This window comes from Perognathus longimembris, chromosome 1, assembly GCF_023159225.1.
Source record: "Perognathus longimembris pacificus isolate PPM17 chromosome 1, ASM2315922v1, whole genome shotgun sequence".
NCBI lineage: Eukaryota > Metazoa > Chordata > Mammalia > Rodentia > Heteromyidae > Perognathus > Perognathus longimembris.
In genome coordinates, this window is record NC_063161.1 from 78,018,017 (window position 1) to 78,039,947 (window position 21,931).

A 21,931-nucleotide genomic window follows, 5' to 3' on the forward strand; every position below is an offset into this window, starting at 1 on the left:
AGAAACTTCATTTCAACTAGCGCCTGGGTACAGTAGTAGTATATGCTTGTTATTCCCAGCTGCTGGAGGAAGCACAAGTAGGTGTAGACCAGATCCATTTGGGCATAAAGCTAGACACTGCCTCGAAAATAAGCAACACAAAACTGGCTGTAGGTGTAGCTCCAAGTGGTAGAGAGCACCCACCAGAATGCAGAATTAGGTGTGTAGTAAGCACCTGGCTCTGACTTCAATTCCCATTACTACCGGTATGCACCATTAGCAGTCTAGAATGTGATCCCATCTTATTTCTACCAAGACGTTTAGGAGTCTCTTCAACACAGTAGATACTATTTTAGCTCTGGGAACAGCAGATGTTTGCAGTTGTTTGATGATTCCCGCTGCTTCTGTTCAAGTCCCAATCCAGCAGCTCTCAGACACTGCCTCTATGTGGCCCCCACAGCCTTGCACCCCTTTGAGAACCACGGAGATCCCTCTGTCTGGCCAAGGACCGGCACGCCTTTTCCTGCATCACACCTTGCTTAGGGCCTGCCTGGCCTGGGGGTGGCGATGAGCAGAGCTGCAAGCGTCAGAGTGGATGCAGGATGCGGTGTGTGGCAGCTGGGTGGGTGAATGAGCTAATGTCTGGAGGGGTCAGAGTGGGAGGTGTGGGTAGGGGTGGCTGGGTGCGTGGGGAAGAGAGTAAGGCAACACCGATCCAGGGGGTAACCGAACGATCCAGATCCAGGGGTGGGCGCCAAACCCAGCCAGAGAATTCCTCAAGAGGCCGCCCAGCTGCAAGCCGGCCGGGAAGCTCTGGCCTGGCCTGGCCAGAGCCACGTGGCCCGGGCGGGGCAGGGAGTGGCTGGGCAACGGGAGGGGGCGTGGCCTGAGGGAATGTGGGCGTCGCGGGGCGTGACGAAGCCAGTGTGGGCGGGCTATGCCGGACTCCGGGATGGAGTGGGCGGGGCGAGGTCGGACTCAGGCTGGCGTGGGCGGGGCTGGCCGGCGGGAGCGGGAGGAAGTCACGTGGACGCCCGGGCTCACATGACTGGTCGTGCGATGGACCCGCTGCCCGCCGCGGTAGTCCCGGCGGCGGCTGAGACGGAGGCTGACGGGGAGGCGGATCTCCCGGCGACAGGTACGGCGGGTAGAGGCCATGAGGGTCCTAGGCGTGTGGCCCGGTACGCCCTGTCCTGGCGGACCGAAGGGGACAATCGGGGCCCTTCCTGCCCTTGCTGCCCTGCGCCTCACGTCCCGAGCCCCTTCCCGCCCCGGTGAGCAGGGCGCGGCCGCAGCGGGGACCACCTGTCGGGGCCACACCTGGTCTGCTGCCGTGGGAGTTCGTGAGAGGGATTGCTCCCCTCCCGCTGTCTGAGGAGTACCCCACCCGGAGACTTGGGCACTTGGGTTGGTAGGTGGCCTTGGGGACATGCAACCTGGGACCCAGGATTTCTCCAGGGAGCTTGGGGACCAGCAGCTGGCGTTCGTTCAGAAGCCAGAGGTTTAAAGGTTCCTTCCCGTGGGCACACGTGCGGGTGGCTGCGGTGACAGGGATGGGCTAGCGGAATCCTCTGGCCCGGTGTCAACGAGGAGGTGACGATCCAGATGACTTCTGGAAGGGTGGGAGACAGAGACTGGTTTCTCCTTGGGGAGGGAAGGCGGGGGGTGGGGTGGGAGAGGCTGTCTCCTGCCAGGGCAGGGAGGACATGGTTACGTCTGGGTGGCATAGCTGATGTCAAGACCCGTTTCTCCACGATTGAGCTTTAAGTTCTATTTTTTTTCTCTCCTTTCCTTATGTCCTTGTAAGGGGAAGCCTGTGATGGTACTTGTTGGGTAGAACATTGGGTTGGAGCTGGGTAGGGACCCCCTTCTGCTCTGGCTGGACTCTTTGGGGCCACTTGCAAATGACTGCACCGGAAGCTGCTGCTTCTCAGCTTGTAAAGCAACTCAAAGAGGCCCAAGGAGGGGGTGGCCCAGGAATATCTTGGCAAATATAAGGACAACTCTAGATAACCATAGAGTTTCATATAGGACTCACCTATGGCCGCCATGAGCCCTTTGGTGTCTTAAGCTTGTAACCCTAGCTACTTAGAGGCTAAGAGCAGAGAATCGGCATTTGAAGCCAGTCCAGACAACAAATCTGAGAGAGAGAGAGAGAGAGAGAGAAAGAGAGAGAGAGAGAGAGAGAGAGAGAGAGAGAGAGAGAGAGAGAGAGAGAGAGAGAGAGAGAGAGATTCTTGGGGCTTGAACTCAAGACCTAGAGATAAGAGTCTCATGGACTTTCCTGCCTTGGCTGGTTCCAAGCAGTGATCTTCCAATCTTAGCCTCCTGCATAGCTAGGATTACAGGTGAAAAGACTCTTATTTCCAATTAAAAACCTAGAAGTAGAGCTGTGTTACAAACAGTAGAGCACCATCTTTAAGAGAAACAGCTAAGGGATGGTGCCCAGGTCCTGAGTTCAAGCCTCAGTACATAAATGAGTAGTGGCTGCCACATGAAGGTGTGATTTGTGGAGACAGCTCCAGGCTCTTGGGGGAGCTGCCCTTTCTTTGACTTTGCCAGGAATCCCCTCAGGTAGCTGGCCTTCCTTGGGGGCAGTGGTGATTTTTTTACCTGGAGTGCTCATTGTATCCCAGCTGTGTGGCCTTGGACAATTTACACAGCATTCCTATAAATGCATGAGTCTAAAATGTTGGGCTTGACAGTCATCATATTCTCAGGCATCCATCCTGGCAAGGAGGTGAAATGGGCTTCCCTTTCTTGCCTTGGGATTGGGGCCTATTAGAGGTGAGCAATTCACCTAGGGGGTAGTAGGGATGAGTGTGTATTGGTGGGAACCTTGGTGGAGAGGGCTAGGGTCAGGAAACGAATTTCGCCCAGAGATAAGAAATGTCAGTGTCTTACCTTTTTGATTTCTTGAAGGAGCAGTGTGGATTATGGATATATAATGATTTTGCTTTGTCGTCTTGTCTACAAAGCCTGAGCTGCTGGTATAGTTTTCCGTGTAGGCACAGTAAGGTCTGTCTTTGAAGTTCCTTTGGGATTGCTATAAAAAGTTGTGCTTATTGTTTTCCAAGTGGGGTTTAGATTATGTTTGGTTTAGTTAACATTTAGGCTGTGACTGCTATGGTAATTCCATAAAAAGTTAATTTTCAATTATAGGACACTTGGACAAACCCCTTGTCTGAATGTTAAAAGATCAAGTAAAAGTCCTATTCTGTTCACAGATACCTTCTTATTGTATCAGTTTGCATATGCATATTTATACTCAGAAATAGATGTTTCTGGATTGTCCTGGTTGAATATAACTGTAATCCCAGTACTTTTGTGTGTGTGTGTGTGTGTGTGTGTGTGTGTGTGTGTGTGTGTGTGTGTGTGCTGGTACTGGGGCTTTAACTCAGGGACACGGTTCTATCAGCTTTTTTTTCTTCTTAAGGTTGGTGCTTTACCACTTGAGCCACAGCTCCACTTCCAGTTTTGGCTTAATCTTAGCACTTGGGAGGTTGAGGTAGGAGGATCGGGAGTTCTAGACTAATCTGGGCTACATAGTGAGACAGCATCTCAAACCTTCACAAAACAAACAAAACAAAAGAGCTGAATGTATGGCTACTTTCTGTGCCTAGAAAATTGGAGACTGAGTTTGAACCACAATACCACGAACAAAAGAAAAGGAGCAAAAGGAAAAGAGAAAGGAGAAAACATGCCATGTGTGCACATACTCTGCTGTCTCCTTAGGATCTGAATTGTCCTCCATTGCTGCAGCAGCAAATTAAATTTAGTGGCTTAAACAATACAAAATTATCAGCTCACGGGACTAGAGGTCAGTACAAGTTTCCTCAGGCTAAAATGGAGGTGTCAGCAGTCTTGGGAGGCTCTGGCGACAATTGTCTCCTGGCCTTCCAGCTTCTAGAGGCTTTCTCATTCCTAGTCTTCCTGTATTGGCCTAGGCTCATTGATCCTCCCTCTGCTTCCCTATTTCCCCTTCCATTTTCCTTTTTCTTCAACTCAGTTTTGTGTGCTCTGCTACTTAAGCTGTGCCCCTAGTCCTTTGGCTTTAGTTTGTTTTTCAGATAAGGTTTTGTTTTTTGCCTGGGCAAGCCTTGGACCTCAATTCTCTTGCTTCTACCTCCTGAGTAGCTGGGACCACACGTATGTGCCATCACACACACCTGTTTTTTTGAGACCAGGAACCAGTGGCTCAGTCCTGTAATCTTAGCTACTCAGGAGGCTGAGATCTGAGGATCACAGTTGGAAGCCAGCCAGAAAAGATCCTGTGAGACCCTTATCTCCAATAAGCCACTCAAAAATCAGAAGTATCACTGTGGCTCAAGTGGTAGAGCACTAGCGTTGAGCACAAAGAGGCACAGGGACTGTACTTAGGCCCTGAGTTCAAGTCCCATAACTAATAAAAAAAGAAGTTGGAAGTGGAAGTGTGGCTCAAATGGCAGAGTACCAGTCTTGATTGAAAAAAGCTATGGGACAGTGCCCAAGCCCTGAACTCAGGCCCCAGGACTGGTACCCAAAAAAGAAAGGAAGAAATGACTTCTTTTTAAAATTATTTTTCAGTATTGGGAGTGAACTCAGGGCCTCACACTTGGTAGCAGGAGCTCTGTCATTTCAGCCACACCCTATTCCTTTAATGTCATTAAAAAAAAATTTCCGGGCTGGGGATATAGCCTAGTGGCAAGAGTGCCTGCCTTGGATACACGAGGCCCTAGGTTCGATTCCCCAGCACCACATATACAGAAAACGGCCAGAAGCGGCGCTGTGGCTCAAGTGGCAGAGTGCTAGCCTTGAGCGGGAAGAAGCCAGGGACAGTGCTCAGGCCCTGAGTCCAAGGCCCAGGACTGGCCAAAAAAAAAAAAAAATTTCCTTCTGGTTTAGAAAAGGTAAGAGAGGGGTTGAGAATATGGCTTAGCGGTGGAGTGTTTGCCTTGCACGTGTGAAGCCCTGGGTTCAATTCCTCAGCACCACATAAAAAAAACAGGAAGTGGTGCTGTGGCTCAAGTGGTAGAGTGCTAGCCTTGAGCAAAAGAAGAAGCCAGGCACAGTGCTCAGGCCCTGAGTCTAAGCCCCAGGACTGGCCAAAAAAAAAAAAAAAGAGAGTAGTTTTAACTTATTTTTTATTTTTATTTTTGCCAGTCCTGCAGCTTGAGCTCTGGGCCTGGGTGTGGTCCTTGAGCTTCTTTTTGCCTAGGCCTAGGGCTCTATCACTTGAGTCACAGTTCTACTTCTGGCTTTTTCTGAGCTAAGAGTGTCATGGACATTCTTGCTTGTGCTAGCTTTGAATCATGACCATCAGATCTCAGCTTCCTGAGTAGCTAGGATTACAGGCATGAGCCACAGATGCCCAGCTCATTTTTATTTTTATTTGCATTTTCTTGATTAGGAATAAGGATGTTTTCTTGTGCTATTTTCTTAATGGCCTCTCTGGATATGTTCCTATCTTTTGCTCATTTCTTATGGGATTCTCTTCTTTCTCTTGATTTGCAACAGTATTATATTTTGGATGCTAATTCCTTAAAGATTTTATATTGAAATTTTTTACTACCAAAACCATCTGAATGAACCAGGCATGGTAGTGCATGCTGGTTATTCAAGCAACTCAGAGGCTGAGGCAGAAGGATGTCAAATGTGAGGCCAACCTAAATTACATAAGGAAACCCTGTCTCAAAAGAAAAAACAAGGGCTGGGGCTGGGGCTCTGTGGTTTGCGTAGCATGTGCAAGACTGGGAATCCCATCCCCAGTAGTGCCCCAAATCTGAATGATTTATTTTTTGACCGTATAGAAGAGTTCATTTCAGCTCTCTTCTACTGGGGATAGATTGTGACTTAGCAAGTGTGTGTGGCCTGAATGCTTCATCTTCCAACCTGAGGGTGTGTGTGTGTGTGTGTGTGTGTGTGTGTGTGTGTACATAATGTGCAAATTGCCATCTGTCTTAGACCTGCTTCTTAGGGACCTTTTTCCCATTAGGGAGAAACTGGCCTCTGGGCTGGCATTCCATACATTCCAGTCTCAGGGCTGAGGGGTGTGTGTGTGTGTGTGTGTATGCATATATGCATGCTGCATGCACATCTTCCTGTCTGCTGTGGCCAAGCCCCAGGCCTTTGCTGTTCCCCAGTTGCCCTAGCCTTGTCTTCCTGGCCTCCCCTGATTTGCAGGTCCTCATCCCTCTCTAGGTGTATACATTTGTCACAATTCATTGAGCTGTCACTGAGGGTTTATACCATTTATGGGGATTAATTATACCTTGAATGACAGTTTGCATAGAGTATGCCCCCCTCTCCTTCCAATATATACCTTTTGATTGTCAACTTCTGACAGGCAGAAGCTTGTTTTTCTTTATATACCATGTCTAATTCTGTTTGAAGACAGGGCTCAAGGGTTTAAAGAGAATTAAACTTAATTGTTCTTTTAAAAGTTAGTATCACAGGCTAAGAATATGGCCTAGTGGTAAAGTGCTCGCCTAGTATACATGAAGCCCTGGGTCCAGTTCCTCAGCACCACGTATATAGAAAAAAAGCTGGAAGTGACGCTGTGGCTCAAGTGGTAGAGTGCTAGCCTTGAGCAAAAAGAAGCCAGGGGGCTGGGGATATAGCCTAGTGGCAAGAGTGCCTGCCTCGGATACACGAGGCCCTAGGTTCGATTCCCCAGCACCACATATACAGAAAACGGCCAGAAGCGGCGCTGTGGCTCAAGTGGCGGAGTGCTAGCCTTGAGCGGGAAGAAGCCAGGGACAGTGCTCAGGCCCGGAGTCCAAGGCCCAGGACTGGCCAAAAAAAAAAAAAAAAGAAGCCAGGGACAGTGCTCAGGCTCCAAGTTCAAGCCCCAGGACTGGCAAAAAGTAAATAAATAAATAAAAGGTAGTATCACATTTTAGTGATTATTTCAAAAGTTCAACTTACTAGTTTTTAAATGTTTTCTACACACACACGCACAAGCAGGCACAATTTGCAAGGTAAAAATGTGTCAATTTGGAGAAAGAGGAACTAACTGATTCACTATTATGTAGAAAAGATTTTGCCAGCATTTGTGGTTAGTAAAAAAGCTATGTGTTCCGGTAGGGGAATTTTGTTTTGGTATTACTTTTCTTTCCTGAGAAAAACACAGCACAAAAAGAGATGTTTTGCCATCCTGGGTGCTGGGGTGGTGGGCAGTGGTAGGCAGAGTCCGCAGGGGTGTGGCATTGTGGGGACAGGTGCAGTTTCCCAGGGCCTGCTTGCTATGTTGGGAGGAGCAGAGGGCCTGAGCAGAACCTTGGAGCTGCAGGTAAGGGGTCCAGTCCTGAGTAGTATCATTATTCTGAAGTCTCACTTTGCTTATAAAATTACTAAAAATAAAATATCATGGCTCGGGCTGGGAATATGGCCTAGTGACAAGAGTGCTTGCCTCAAGGGTTTAAAGAGAATTACACTTAATTGTTCTTTTAAAAGGTAGTATCACAGGCTGAGAATATGGCCTAGTGGTAAAGTGCTCGCCTAGTATACATGAAACCCTGGGTTTGATTCCCCAGCACCATATATATAGAAAATGGCCAGAAGTGGCACTGTGGCTCAAGTGGTAGAGTGCTAGCCTTGAGCAAAGAGGCTAGGGACAATGCTCAGACCCTGAGTCCAAGCTCCAGGACTTGCAAAAAAACTAAAAGAAAACAAAATATCATGGTTAAAGGGGAGAAATTCTTTTGTGAAAAGTGTTTTGGAACCTGATGCTTATAATCCCAGCTTTGTAGGAGATAGAGATTGGGAGAATCACAGTTGAAAACAGACCAGGCAAAAAGTTAGCAAGGTCCCATCTTAACAAACAAGATGGATGTGATGTGGTAGATCAACATTGTGGTCCAAACTATGGGAGGCATAGATAGACAGATGACCCTATCTGAGAAACAACGTGAGCAAAAAGGGTTGGGAATGTGTGGCTCAAGTGGTAGAATGCCTGCTTAGCAAGCATAAAGATTTGGGTTCAAATTTCAGTAAAAATGAAAAGGTTTGGGGCACAAATATTGAGAGGATAAAGTCTCACAGAGGCCCCTCTGGGTTAGTTCTGAGAGAATCTAATCTGTGCTTTGTGTTCTGTTGACTGGCTGGGGAAGGCATTTGGCATTATTCAGTGGGGGTCTCTTAGCTCTTTGGATTTTTGGAATTGTACATTAAATGGGTAATTACAGTATTTTCTAACAGTCTTTTCACACCTGGTTTGTGTTCATAAAGTGTTGTTTGAGAGGAGTCTTGAGTTGTAATCAGGCCCAGTAACATTTTATTGTTGCCTATGAATTGGCGCCTTGAGAAAATATTGTCACTGATATTACCACAGTTTCAATCCTTTTGCCCAGGTGCCTATTAATCCATCACGTTTACACAGTGTATATTTGTGCATTTCCTTTCGACCCTTGTGTGTTTTGTGTCATCCCTGTCACTATGTTACTGATTCATGTTTTCCTAGTCTTCCTTCCACTTAGCATTTTTGAGTCTGCTAAGTAGTTTTTGCAGTTTTCTAACAGCTGTGTCACCCAGTAGTGAGGAGTGTATTGTCTGTGCCTCAAAAGTGCCGCTGTTCTTAAAGTTGAGTTCAACATGTGCTCACAATGCTTCCCAGAAATGGACTCAATATAAAAAATTGTGTTTATGGCAGGGCACTGGTGGCTCATGCTTGTAATCCTAGCTATTCAGGAGGCTGAGACATGGAGGATGGAAGTTTGAAGCTAGCCAAGGCAGAAAAGTCTTTGAGTTCATTTCCAGTTAACAAACAAAAAACTGAGCTGGAGGTGTGGCTTAGATGGTATAGCACCAGGCCAAGCAAATACAAGGGCCTAAGTTCAAGTTCTGGTACTATGCGCCTTAAAAAAAGTGTCTTTAGCTGGGCTCTAGTGGCTCATGCTAGTAATGCTACCCACCTAGGAGGCTGAGATCTGAGGATTGTTGTTCAGAGCCAGCCCAAGAAGGAAAGTCTGTGAGACTATTTCCAGTTTACCACTGTAAAGCTAGAGGTAGAGCCAGCCTTGACCAATAAAGCCAAGTGAGACATTTAAGTGAGAGTATGAGGCCCCAGTACCAGTACACACACACAAAGGTGTCTTCATACTTGCAGTTTTTGATACAAAAAAACACCATCTCTTTTACTTTTCCCTACCCTCCTTTATCTCTCTCCAAACTAGTTCCATATGTCTAGTGGTGCCTCTGTCATTGGCTATGTGTGTTGATTCAGAATCTCAGTAAACAAGCCAGGTACTGGTGGCTCATGCCTGTAATTCTTGCTACCCAGGAGGCTGAGATCTAAGGATTGAGATTCAAAGCTAGTCTAGGCAGGAAAGTCCATGAGACTCCTCTCTATAACTAACCACTAGGAAACCAGAAGTGGTATGATGGATCAAAGTGCTAGCCTTGAACTCAGGGACATGCCCTGAGTTCCAGCCCTGTGACCAACTGGAAAAAAAAAATCTCAGTAAACTATTAGAATTTTAGAGCTAGAGAAATAGCCTTACATGACTTGTGAGATACTGTGTTCTGTAACTTGATAGAAATTTTGCCCCACAGGGAGGTTGTTGAAAACATCTATATACTAGGAGAATGTTTTGTGCAATCTCAAGTTATAAAATATTCATACACATCCAAAATAGGATCTGTTGTACAAAGATGGTTAAGTGTGTGATAAAAGTATAAATGGGCCAGCTGTGGTAGTACATGCCTGTAATTCCAGCCCTTGGGTGGCTGGGGCAATAGGATTGTAAGTAGGAGGCCAGCCTGGGCTACATAGAGAGAGCTGACTCAAAAAACCACCGTTTGTGGTAGAGCCTTTACCTAGTGTGCACAAGGCCTTGGGTTTGATTTATACACGAAAAAAGAATGTGTGGAAAGCAAAGAAACTGCCATAAGAATTAGGCTGGTGACCATGTCTGGTAGGGGAGAGGTGGTCCCATCTGGAGGAGATGTCAGACTAGTGCAGTGTGTGGGTGCTATCTCTGAATAAATTCTTTTTTTTTTTTTTTTTGGCCAGTCCTGGGGCTTGGACTCAGGGCCTGAGCACCATCCCTGGCTTCTTTTTGCTCAAGGCTAGCACTCTGGCACTTGAGCCACAGCGCCACTTCTGGCCATTTTCTGTATATGTGTTGCTGGGGAATCGAACCCAGGGCCTCATGTGTAGGAGGCAAGCACTCTTGCCACTAGGCCATATCCCCAGCCCCCTGAATGAATTCTTAACCTGCATGGTAAGCATGCATGTGTTTGAAATGTCATTTTGTTCAAGTGCTCATAGTTTTTTTTTTTTTTTTTTTTCAGTGCTGAGGATTGAGCTCAGGACCTTGTATATGCTACCCCAGTCCTCTCCCATGAATCTCCCGCAGCATCTTTACAGGCCTCTTCTGTTCTTGTGTAATGGATTTTCCAGTTAACAATGTTAAGGGAAAACCTGAGATGGTAGGCAGAGGCAGACCCGGGGTCCTGGTTTGGGTTGTGTGGCGCTATCAGGACTCGATGGCCTTCGTTCTGCAGGTGGGTGGCAGGTGTATGCTGGGGATGCTGGAGGTCAAATGTAGTTGTGTGCAGCCCTCAATGGAGGACTTGCAGCTGGCACTGGAGCTCCCTTCTGGCTTCTGCTCCTGGGCTCTGTAAAGCTCTCCGGTGCTGCAGCTATTCCAGTGGCCCCTGGGGGCAGGACTGGAAGGGGGACCAGGCCCTGGGCTCTGGCACCTTTGAGAAGCAGGAACAGTGGCCAGGATCTTCTACTGTGGGAAGGTGTCCCTTTGTGTAGCCTTCTCATGTGGGAAATGTAACCTGGGACATGAGGAAATCCAGCCTGGGGCTGGGTGTGTCTGCCTCAGTGCTGGTGTTTGGCCAGAGGGAGACTAAAGCCGTATTTCTGGTGCTTCTGTGTACGTGCAGCTCCTCACCTTAGTGGGCCAAGGGTTAGCTCACCTTCCTTCAGTCTCTGACACAGGCGGATGGGGAATATGAAGGGGATTGGGGGCTGGGTAGGGCCCTGTAGGGACTCTGTAGCTTAGTGGTCTGGGAAAGGAGGGTGTCTCCTGGAAGGTTCTATAGAGATTCAGAGCTGTGCCCAGTGTGGAGTGGGCTTCTGCTGGGAGGCTGCTGGGTGAGTGCCAGGTACTCCTGTCCATGGCCTCCCTGCTGATCAGTGGTGAGCAGCTTTAAATATCATGATTCTTCTCTCCGAAGTGCTGGTGTAGGAGATACTTTACCTGGGGTACAAGGGCTTTGGCACAGCGACTCGACAAGCTGGCCATTTAGATATTGCCTCAGTGCACCCATAAAAACATAGCTCTTAGAACAAAAATGGTATGAATTTGGGGACATCTGGGCCCAGTTCCCAACTAATGAAGACATTCAGAGTATGCTTGGGACACCATCTTGGGGTGTTGGGGTATCTAGTCATCAGATGAGGTAGTCGGCTTTCTGTGGAAAAATATGTTCCCAGATTGGTGAAAATGTGGTGGGAAATGAGGAACTGCCTCACATTCCCTTCTTGTGAACTGTCCAGTTCCCGGTTCCTGCTTTGGTCTTGTGTGTGTGTAGTGGCACTCCTGCCTGTCGGCCTCTGCTCATGAAACGCCCTGGACTTCAAACTTGTGGTACCTATTGCAGGTCTGTTCGTGCTCATTTAAGTAGACTCTGCCGTGTGGCCCTGGGCCGGGTTGTGTCTGTGACTGCTGGCCATTTTCTTAGAGGAACCCTGTTTGGTTGCTGATGCTTGCTCTCAATTTAGTCTCTGTTGGCCTGAGACAGATGTCCTATGACATATTCTGCCATATTTTCACTTTCCACATGAGGATAGGCTAGAAAACCTGAGTCACTTTCTGACTCAGCCAACTGATGCCAGGATTAGGATTTAGGCAAAAAAAAAATTTTTTTTTTTTTTTGCCAGTCCTGGGCCTTGGACTCAGGGCTTGAGCACTGTCCCTGGCTTCTTTTTGCTCAAGGCTAGCACCCTGCCACTTGAGCCACAGCGCCAGTTCTGGCCATTTTCTATATATGTGGTGCTGAGGAATCGAACCCAGGACTTCATGTATGCGAGGCAAGCGCTCACGAAAAATACTGCAAATGGATTAAATTTTGTTAGAGACAAGGATACCTATGAGGATTTTTTTTTTTTTTGCCAGTCTTGAGGTTTGAACTCAGGGTCTGGATGCTATCCCTGAGCTTCTTTTTGCTCAAGGCTAATGTTCTAGCCCATGAGCCACAGCACAACTTCCGGTTTTTTCTGAGTAGTTTATTAGAGATGAGAATCTATGGACTTTCCTGCCTAAACTGGCTTTGAACCACAATCCTTACAATCCTCAGATCTCAGGGTCCTGAGTAGCTAGGATTATAGATGTGAGTCATTGGTGCCTGGTTCTTTTTTTTTTTTTTTTTTTTGCCAGTCCTGGGGCTTGGACTCAGGGCCTGAGCACTGTCCCTGGCTTTTTGCTCACGGCTAGCACTCTGCCACTTGAGCCACAGTGCCCTGGCCATTTTCTATATATGTGGTTCTGGGGAATCGAACCCAGGGCTTCATGTATATGAGACAAGCATTCTTGCCACTAGGCCATTTTCCCAGCCCCCATTCTTATGGGGAGTTTTTTTTTTTTTTTTTTTTTTTTTTTGGCCAGTCCTGGGCCTTGGACTCAGGGCCTGAGCCCCTGGCTTCTTCCCGCTCAAGGCTAGCACTCTGCCACTTGAGCCACAGCGCCGCTTCTGGCCGTTTTCTGTATATGTGGTGCTGGGGAATCGAACCTAGGGCCTCGTGTATCCGAGGCAGGCACTCTTGCCACTAGGCTATATCCCCAGCCCTCTTATGGGGAGTTTTAACTCCTACTTTGTCCATTATTCTAAGATTCCCCAAATTGGTTCAACTAGTTTTGCTTTTAAACTCTGGAGAAATCGTTAAGCCCCCTTACATGTGGACATTTCCAAAGCGAGAGGCCCAGGAGTTCTGGATGAATTGCCTTTCAATAAGTCCCTCTGGAGCCTGTTTCCTTTTTTTTTTTTTTTCCTTTGGCAGTACTGAGGTTTGCCAAGCAGGTACTCTACTACTTGAGCCACACCCTCAGCCTTTTTTTGGGTTGGGTATTTTTGATCTTAGGATCTTAGGTTATTAGGATCTTGCTTATAGGCCCAGGCTGTAGGCTGTGATTCTCCTATTTGTGCTTTCTTTTGTTGCCTGGATGACAGACACATGCCACTGCACCTAGACATTGAGATGGGAATTTTATGAATTTTTATATTTGGGCTGATTGTGAACTTATATCTACTTCCCAAGTAGCTAGGATTACAGGTTTGAGCTACCCTACCCAAGGGAATGGGTCTTTTCAGAATAGAACTTGGGGTTCATGGGTAAGTGGGGTGTGGTAGTTGCTGATCCTTTACTTCTCTGATTTGAGTCAGAGGAGCTCATCAGAGGTTAGAATTTTCAGCTCTGAGCTTTAGTTACATGCTATCTGAGGAAGACCCATGATTTCCTGCCCTTCTTGTTCTCTGGTCACTTGTATCTGCCTTTAAAGGACTCTTTCCTGCTAGCCTGGTGTGTGTGTGTGTGTGTGTGTGTGTGTGTGTGTGTGTGTGTGTGTGTGTGTGTGTGTGTGTGTGTGTTTTAAAGCTCTTGCATTTTTAAAAGCTTTCACATTTTTGCCTGGGCTGTCCAAACCTGTGACCCTCCTGTTTATGCTTTGATGACAGGTGTGTACCACCATGCCTAACTTTTATTAGTTGAGGGGGAGGGGGAGTCTTGAAGACTTTTTTTCCCTGACTGCTCCACTTCCTATGTAACTGGGTTTTGGGATGTGAGCCGCCACATCCAGCTCAGTTTCTAATTTTGGCCAAGTCTCGTTGATCAGCTTTGATCTTTTGTTGGTTGTGCTTTTGGTGTCATGTCTGAGAAGTCTTTGCTTAACCCACAGACATGAAAAATGTCTCCTTTATTTTCCTCTAAATAGTCTGTAGTTTAACTTGTACATTTAGCTCTACATCCCATTTCTAATCAGTTAGTATATCCTGTGAGTTTGGGGGCTGGCTTTATTCTTTGAGTGTAGGTTCCCTGTTGGCCATCACAAAGTCCTCTTTGGGTCCACATGCCACAGGCTACTCCCACATTACATAGTGTTGGGAAATCAGAGCCCCTTAAAGGATTACATGTTGTGATTTGGGAGCAAGCCAGGAAAAAGACAGATTGAAGAGACTCCAACCCCTTGTGAGCGTGTGAAGGAAAATTCAGAGATGCGCAGGGCTGGAAAGTACTCGGTGAACTGAGCGGCCAGCAAGGATTTGGATGAGAGGTCCTCAGTAATTAATTCCAGCAGCTTGGAAGGCACCCAAGAGGCTGTTGATTGATACGGTGAAGTTAAGAGCATCTAAACTGCTGCAGGAAGACAGAGTACACCATGCTCTTTGGTGCAAGTCTGCAGGGCAGGTGCCCGTGTGCAGGGACCCTGCAGCTTTCTGTTGCTAGAGATCTACCTATGATTGCACTGAATGTTGGCAGAGGGGCACAGTGTTTGTGTTGAGAAGGGTTGCCAGCTCCACCTTGGCCATGTCTGTGGACATAATCCTCTGTGGACATGATCCTCTTCCTTTTTTTTTTTTTTTTTTTTTTGACCATGCTGGGAATTTAAGGTCTCGCTCTTCCTTTTCTTCTCTTTTATTTTTTATTTGTACTGGCACAGGGGCTTGAACTCAGGGCCTAGGTGCTCTCCCTTAGCTTTTTCACTCAAGGCTGGCATTCTACCACTTGGGCCACACTGACTTTAAAAAACTATATAATTTTATTGTTATTATTAAGGTGTTGTACAGAGAGGTTATCATTTCATAAGTTAGGTAATGAGTATATTTGTTTGGACAATGTCACCCCTTCCTTCTCCCCCACCCCCCCATCAGAGCCTAGGCACTGTACTTCTGAGTTCTTTTGCCCAAGGCTAGTACTCTGCCACTTGAGCCATAGCTCCACTTCTGGCTTTTTCTGTTTATGTGGTACTGAGGAATTGAACCCAGGGCTTTATGCATGCTAGGCAAGCACTCTACCACTAGGGCACATTCCCAGCCTCACCTTTGGCTTTTTGATAGTTGTTTAGATTCATCCTTTCCAGTGAATGGAACTTGCACAGAGGGTTGCGGGCAAACTGGAGAGTGGTCAGGGTTAGAGTACAATGTGTCTTTTTATTATTATTTAATTTTTTGGTCATAGACTTGGGTGCTGTCCTTGAGCTCAAGGCTAGTGCTCTACCACTTTGTTTTGTTTTGCCAGTCCTGGGGCTTGGACTCAGGGCTTGAACACTGCCCCTGCCTTCTTTTTGCTCAAGGCTAGCACTCTGTTAGTTGAGCCACAGCGCCACTTCTGGCCTTTTCTATATATGTGGTGCTGAGGAATTGAACCCAGGGCTTCATGTAGAGGCAAGCACCCTTGCCACTAGGCTATATTCCCAGCCGTGCTCTACCACTTTGAGCCACAGTACCACTTCTGGTTTTCTAGTGGTTAATTGGAGATTAGAGTCTCATGGACTTTCTTGCCCGGGCTGGCCTTGAATTGTGATCCTCAGATCTCAGCCTCCTTAGTAGCAAGGATTAGAGACATGAGCCACTGGTATCTGGCTACAATGTGCTTTTTTTTTTTGAGTTGCAACAAAGTTCAAATTGTTTGTCAGTGTGTGGTCATTTGGTAATCATTACTGAGCTCACGTGCTGTCTTGGAAAATCCTCGTGTGTGTGTGTGTGTGTGTGTGTGTGTGTGGTATTGAACTTAGGTGCCTTGTGCCTACTCTCGCCATGCCTCCATGTTTTTTGCTTTTATTCAGTTCTTGGCTTCAAACTTACTAGCCACCTGCCTCTGCTTCTGAAGTAGCTGGTATTACAGCTGTGTATCACCATTCCCCGCCCCCCTCCCTCCCTCTTTCTCTTGTCCCGTTGACTTGTTTGAACTTAGGTCCTGGGTGCAGTCCCTGAGCTTCTTTCAATCAAAGCTAGTACTCTACCACTATGAGCCACAGCGCCACTTCTGGTTTTTTAGTGGTTAATTGGAGATAACAGTCTTACAGAGTTTCCTGCCGGGGTTGCTTTGAACCTTGATCTTCAGATTTCAGCCCCCTGAGTAGCTAGGATTACAGGTATGAGCCACTAGCACCTGGCTCAACTCTTTCTCTTGAGTGCATGTATATGTTCATTTTTCTTGGGCATATTTCTAGCAGTAGAACTGCTGCATTGTGAGGTAGCTTTGTACTTTGTTCAGAGGATCTGCCCTGGCACTATGGATATACCACTGCAAATGCATGGAGTTTTCTTATCCTGGCCAACTTTTTTTTTTTTTTTTGGTTTATTATTTTATTTTTTTTTTTTGGTATTGGGGCCTGAACTCAGGGCTTATCTGGCTGGTGCTCTACCATTTGAGCCACACCCCAGTCTGGCATTTTGCTGGTTATTTTGTAGCTGGAATTTTTCTCTGAGAATTTTTTTTTCTTTTCCTTTTTGGCACTGGGGATCGAACCCAGGACAAAGTGCTAGGCAAGCACTTTGCCACTGAGCTATATCCCAGCTCTCAGAGCTGGCTTTTAATACCAGTGCTCTGGATCTCAGCCTCCTGACTAGCTGGAATTATAGGCATGAGCCACTGATGTCTGCCTTGTGATTGTCTTTGAAAAAAAAAATTTTTTTCCCCCAGTCTTGGGCTTGGACTGAGGGCCTGAGCACTGTCCCTGGCTTCTTTTTGCTCAAGGCTAGCACTCTGCCACTTGAGCCACAGCGCCACTTCTGGCTGTTTTCTATATATGTGGTGCTGGGGAATCGAACCCAGGGCTTCATGTATATGAGGCAAGCACTCTTGCCACTAGGCCATATTCCCAGCCCTCTTTGAAACATTTTTATTAGGATCATTACTTTGTGATATCTTTCTTTGGTTGCAGTTTACATTTCCCTGATGGTTAATTGTGTTGGGCATCTTTTTATGTGCTTATTGACATTAGTACATGTTGTTGTTTGTTTGTTTTTTTTCTCCTTTGGCAGTACTGGGTTTTGAAAGGAAAATTATCCCAGAAAACCACAGACCATAGACGAAGTCACATAGAGCAAGAGTTTATTGCCAGCAGGGCAGGCAAGGCCAAGTTCCCACAGAGGAGTAAAGGAAAATGGCCAGGGAACTCTCTCTCAGGGGGTCTTTATACCTTCAAGCAGCTAAGGTGGGAGGTGTTAGCGTTTCCCTAGCGGTCCTCAGCTCCTCCCATTAGATCCCAGACCTGCCTGCCCCTCAGGTATCTTCGGCCAAGGGCAGAGTCACATTGCCAAAGGGCAGATCTTTTGTCTGGGCTGGGGGCATTCTATAAGCTTACAGGTTTGAACCCAGGGACTTGCCAGATTGATTGCTCTACCACTTGAGCTATATCCCCAGAACTTTTTGCTTTGGTTATTTTGGAGATAGGGTCTTCCATTTATGCTGGGACTGGCCTGGAACCTCAGTTCTCCTTTGTATAAATTTATACAGCCAGGATGAGAGGTGTGTGTTGCCACACCCAGCTTATTATTGGTTGAGATGGAATCTTACTAACTTTTTGTCGGGGCTGACTTTGGAACCATGATCTACTCAGAATCCCCCTACCCCCTAGGATTACTAGTGTGGGCCACTGGCTATTTGCACATCTTTGGTGTAACATCTCTGTAAGCCCTTGCCCCTCCTTCAATGGCTCCCTCACCCTTGAGTTGTAAGTGTTCAGTTTGTTTTCGCTGATGGGCAAATGGATGATACCTCCTCACAGTGATTCTTTTGGGGAGACTGATGTGCATCTCAGTGCTGGCCCCATAGTGGGGACAAGGTAATGTCCTGATGGGGGTGGGTCTGGCCACGTGCCGTGGCCAGAGTCCATGCACTGTGTCAGCAGGGCTGCTGGGAGGCCCCATGGTTTGAGCAGCTGGTCCTACTGGGCCTTCACCTCTCCCACAGGCCTGCCAATGCCCCAGGACATCAAGCACAGGCTCGTTGATTCCAGTCAAATGCAGCGGCCCCAGGGGAACCCGTTGCTGCTGTCCTACAGCCTGCAGGAGCTGCTGGCCAGAGACACTGTGCAAGTGGAGCTGATCCCTGAGAAGAAGGGCCTCTTCCTCAAGCATGTGGAGTACGAAGTTTCTAGCCAGGTACCCAGGAGCTGTGTGGAGGGGGAGCGAGGGACAGTTCCAGGCTGGATTGGCAGGGAGGGCAGACACTACGCAGGCTCACAGGTCCCCTGTAGCTTCCTCCTATGGGGGCGCCAGTGTCAGAGTTCATCAGATGCTGCACCGAGGCAGCAGGCACAGAGCTCCTCCTGGCATGGGCAGTGTAGGCCTTTCAGAATTTTGGTTCACTTAGGATGGGTTTGAAGGGACTTTTATTCTTTCTCCTGGGTTGGGAGGTTGTTAGCCCTTCTCAGGAACCCTGGGTTTGTAAGGGCAATATGGGGTCCCACCCTTGGGAAGGGGATCATAGCTTAAGGCAATTTTGGTGCTACCAGCTTTCCTGGGAAAAGGCTCTTGGGTATCTGGTCCCAGGACAAAGGTGAGCCCCAGACCTGGGGAGCAGATGTCTTGTCATGGCCATCTGCAGTGACTCTCACAGCCTAGGGCTGGGCTGGCCCTTCTGCTGGGAGAAAGGCCAAAGGCGAAGGCGGAGCTGCCTCCTCTGGTGCACTTGAGGGACAAGGAGGCTCTCATGGTGTCTGTGGTCACTCTGTGGTCACTCTGTGGCTGGGGCTGGTGCAGAGAGCTCATCTTTTCCCCAGGACAGGAGGGCCTCAGTGCCGGGGGCTGCCACTTAACTCTAGTAGCCCAGCTTCTGGACTTTTGTCCAGACTTTTTATTTATTTTGAGACAGCCTGGGTCTGGAACTCATGATCTTCTTGCCTCTGCCTCCCAAGTAATGGGATTACAAGAATGCACCAACACACCTGGCTTTTCCAGGCTCTTTGAGCTGTAGGTCTCTTAAATAAATGGAGGCCCATGATGAAGGCCTTCTGTCCAGGCACATGCGAGTGGATGCCCACCTACTCACCAGAGCCAGTGGCAGTCTGATAGCAGGTTTCCTCTTTGTCCTTGCTGCTCCTTGTCTGTGCAAGTCTGCAAGGTATAGGCAGGGGTGGAGCAGATATCAGGAGCAAACTTGGAGATGTAGGGCTTTTTTTTTTTGAGAGTGAGCCATGAATGAATTTATTGGCATCATCATTTTATGAACAAGTAAAAAATATGGAACGCTTCATGAATTTGCATGTCATCCTTGCGCAGGGGCCATGCTAATCTTCTCTGTATCGTCCCAATTTTAGTATATGTGCTGCCGAAGCGAGCACTGTAGGGTTTTTTTTTTTGTTGTTGTTGGCTGTGGGGCTTGAACTCTGGACCTGGGTGCTACCACTTAGCTCTTTAGCTCAAGGCTAGTGCTCTACCCATTTGAACCACGGCGCCGTTTCCGGTTCTCTGGTGGTTAATTGGAGATAAGAGTCTCATGGACTTTCCTGCCCAGGCTGGCTTGAACTGTGATCCTCAGATCTCAGCATCCTGAGTAGCTAGGATTACAGGTGTGAGCCATTGGCACTCAGGGAGATGTAGGTTTTATGTAGTCAGTTAGTACTTTATTTAATTAACTAGTTCATTTATTCGTACTGGGGTTTGAACTTGTCAAGACCTTGCCTTTGTTTTTTTTTTTTTTTTTTTTTTTTGGCCAGTCCTGGGCCTTGGACTCAGGGCCTGAGCACTGTCCCTGGCTTCTTCCCGCTCAAGGCTAGCACTCTGCCACTTGAGCCACAGCGCCACTTCTGGCCGTTTTCTGTATATGTGGTGCTGGGGAATCGAACCTAGGGCCTCGTGTATCCGAGGCAGGCACTCTTGCCACTAGGCTATATCCCCAGCCCCTTGCCTTTGTTTTTGCTAGATAGGTGCTCTAACCACTTGAGCCACACTGCCAGAGAAGATTGCAGTTGAGGTTGGCCTAATCAAAAGCTTGAGAACCTGTTTGAAAAACTAAAAGCAAGAGGGCCAGGGGCATAGCTTGAGTAGTAGAGCACCTTCTAGCAAGCAAGAGGCCCCAAGTTCAATCCCCATTACAGAAAAATAGAAAGGAAAAATGTCTCATCAAGATGAAGAGGTATTCACACTTTAATATGTTTCTGTACATGAAGGCATTAGAGGATTTTTACCTTTGGTAAAGGCTTACAGAGCAAGGATGAGGAATTGGTGTGTTGTTTCTGTTGCATGGTGGGAAAACAAAAGAGGGTGATGAAATCTGGTTTCTGGTGTGTAGTCTGACCAATGAACCCTTATTTTGTAGCGCTTCAAGTCCTCTGTGTACAGACGTTACAATGACTTCGTGGTGTTCCATGAAATGCTGCTCCACAAGTTCCCATACCGCATGGTGCCGGCCCTTCCACCCAAGAGAATGCTGGGAGGTGAGGCTGGTGTGAGCTTCTGGGTGGGGTGGGGTGGCATGGAGGGAGCAGGATTGAGCCCTTCTCCTGGAGGGAGGGCTTTTGCATCTCATTACAGAAGAGTCTGCCCCTGCTCCTGTCTTAAAGTCAAGGATGGACTGGTGCAGGGTCATGGTGGACATGAGCCCCTGGCCATCCTAGGATGAAGGTAGGGGCCCTGGCCTCCAGTATCCTTCATTCAGTGGCTCCTTTTGGCAAGATGACTTGAGGTACAGGGAGAACTTGAAACCTGGTTTTTAGGTTCAGGCCCAAAGTCCAGGAGTGCCATGTTAGGTCCAGCCACTTATCCCTATATGCCAGACATGGTGAAGGGCAGACAGACTTATTGCAAGGCAGCCATGGGAAGACAGCACTTCAGTACATGTTCAGCCATCTTCAGGGTATAGACATTGTCTTCATAAGCACTGGAGATGGGGTGAGAAAGGTATGTGGAGTTAACGCAGTCCTTGGTCACAGTGTGGCCTGGTTGACCAGTGGCTCAGTCTTTATGTCTGGAGAAGTTGTTAGCATTTTACAACTGAACTGGGGACAGGAGTTAGTTGCCTGGTTGGTCTGCTGAGCCTTTGGCTATTCTCTTTTAGATAAGAAGGTATTGCCTGTCTTAGGGGCAGCTGGCCTTCTGTCACAAGATGCTTATCTGTGACTCCTGTGCTCCTTGGTGCATAAGAAAAGTGAGTACAGCAGGGAACAGCTCAGATCAAAGAGCACAGATCCCAAGTGGGGGAGCTGGGTGTCCAGTTCTTAGTTAATTCACAGGCCTAGTAAAAGCAGATTTTTGGCAGTCTTTTATAATCTCTGTCCACTCCCCCGCCCCCCACATGTGTTAGAAGCTTCTTCAGTCTTGAGAGAATTAGGCTTCTAAGGGAAGGACATTATATTTTACCTACAGATGTAGGTTAAAAAGTACTTGTTCAAGCCTAAAACTAGAAATGATATTATAAAGCAGAACATAGAGGGGCTGGGGATATGGTCTAGTGGCAAGAGTGCTTGCCTCATATACATGAAGCCCTGGGTTCAATTCCTCAGCACCACGTATAAAGAAAATGCCAGAAGTGGCGCTGTGGCTTAAGTGGCAGAGTGCTAGCCTTGAGCAAAAAGAAGCCAGGGACAGTGCTCAGGCCCTGAATCTAAGCCCCAGGACTGGCCAAAACAAACAAAAAAAACAAAGCAGAACATAGAGGAAACAAAAGTCAGTACTGCTGGGCACCTCTCACCTGTAATCCTAGCTACTCAGGAAGGAGTCTGAGATCTGTGGATGGCAGTTCAAAGCCAGCTAGGCAGGAAAGTCTGTGAGATTCTTATCTCCTATTAACCACTATAAAACCAGATGTGGTGCTATGGCTCACTAGCCTTGAGCAAAAGAGCTGACAAACAATGCCCAGGCCCTGAGTTCAAAGCTTCATAATTGACCAATAATATGTCAGGATGCCCAATGGATACATTGTATCGGAGGGCTTTGCCAAAAGATACCAGTTTGCTTTTTGTCAGCAGTCTCTGGAAGGGCTTGAAGACAGATAGCTGTGTACAAATAAGGATGCCTT

The 21,931-nt window shown here is 47.5% G+C and overlaps 1 protein-coding gene and 1 non-coding gene across 4 annotated transcripts in view; one reads left to right on the forward strand and one right to left on the reverse strand.

Moving 5' to 3' along the window:
* The first annotated feature begins 570 nt into the window (after positions 1–570).
* The window catches only part of Snx8 (sorting nexin 8), a 39,326-nt gene continuing 17,965 nt past the window's right edge, over positions 571–21,931 (forward strand). The window contains exons 1-3 of one of the 3 annotated variants that reach the window (XM_048330305.1): positions 571–605; positions 17,885–18,075; positions 20,234–20,351. In XM_048330305.1, coding sequence (XP_048186262.1) covers positions 575–605; positions 17,885–18,075; positions 20,234–20,351 — 340 coding nt within the window. In that variant the 5' untranslated portion in view covers positions 571–574. The other 2 variants (XM_048330295.1, XM_048330288.1) reach the window with 2 other exon arrangements.
* LOC125341985 lies at positions 19,150–19,256 on the reverse strand. Its single transcript, XR_007209121.1, has one exon. It is a non-coding gene; the product is annotated as a U6 spliceosomal RNA (small nuclear RNA).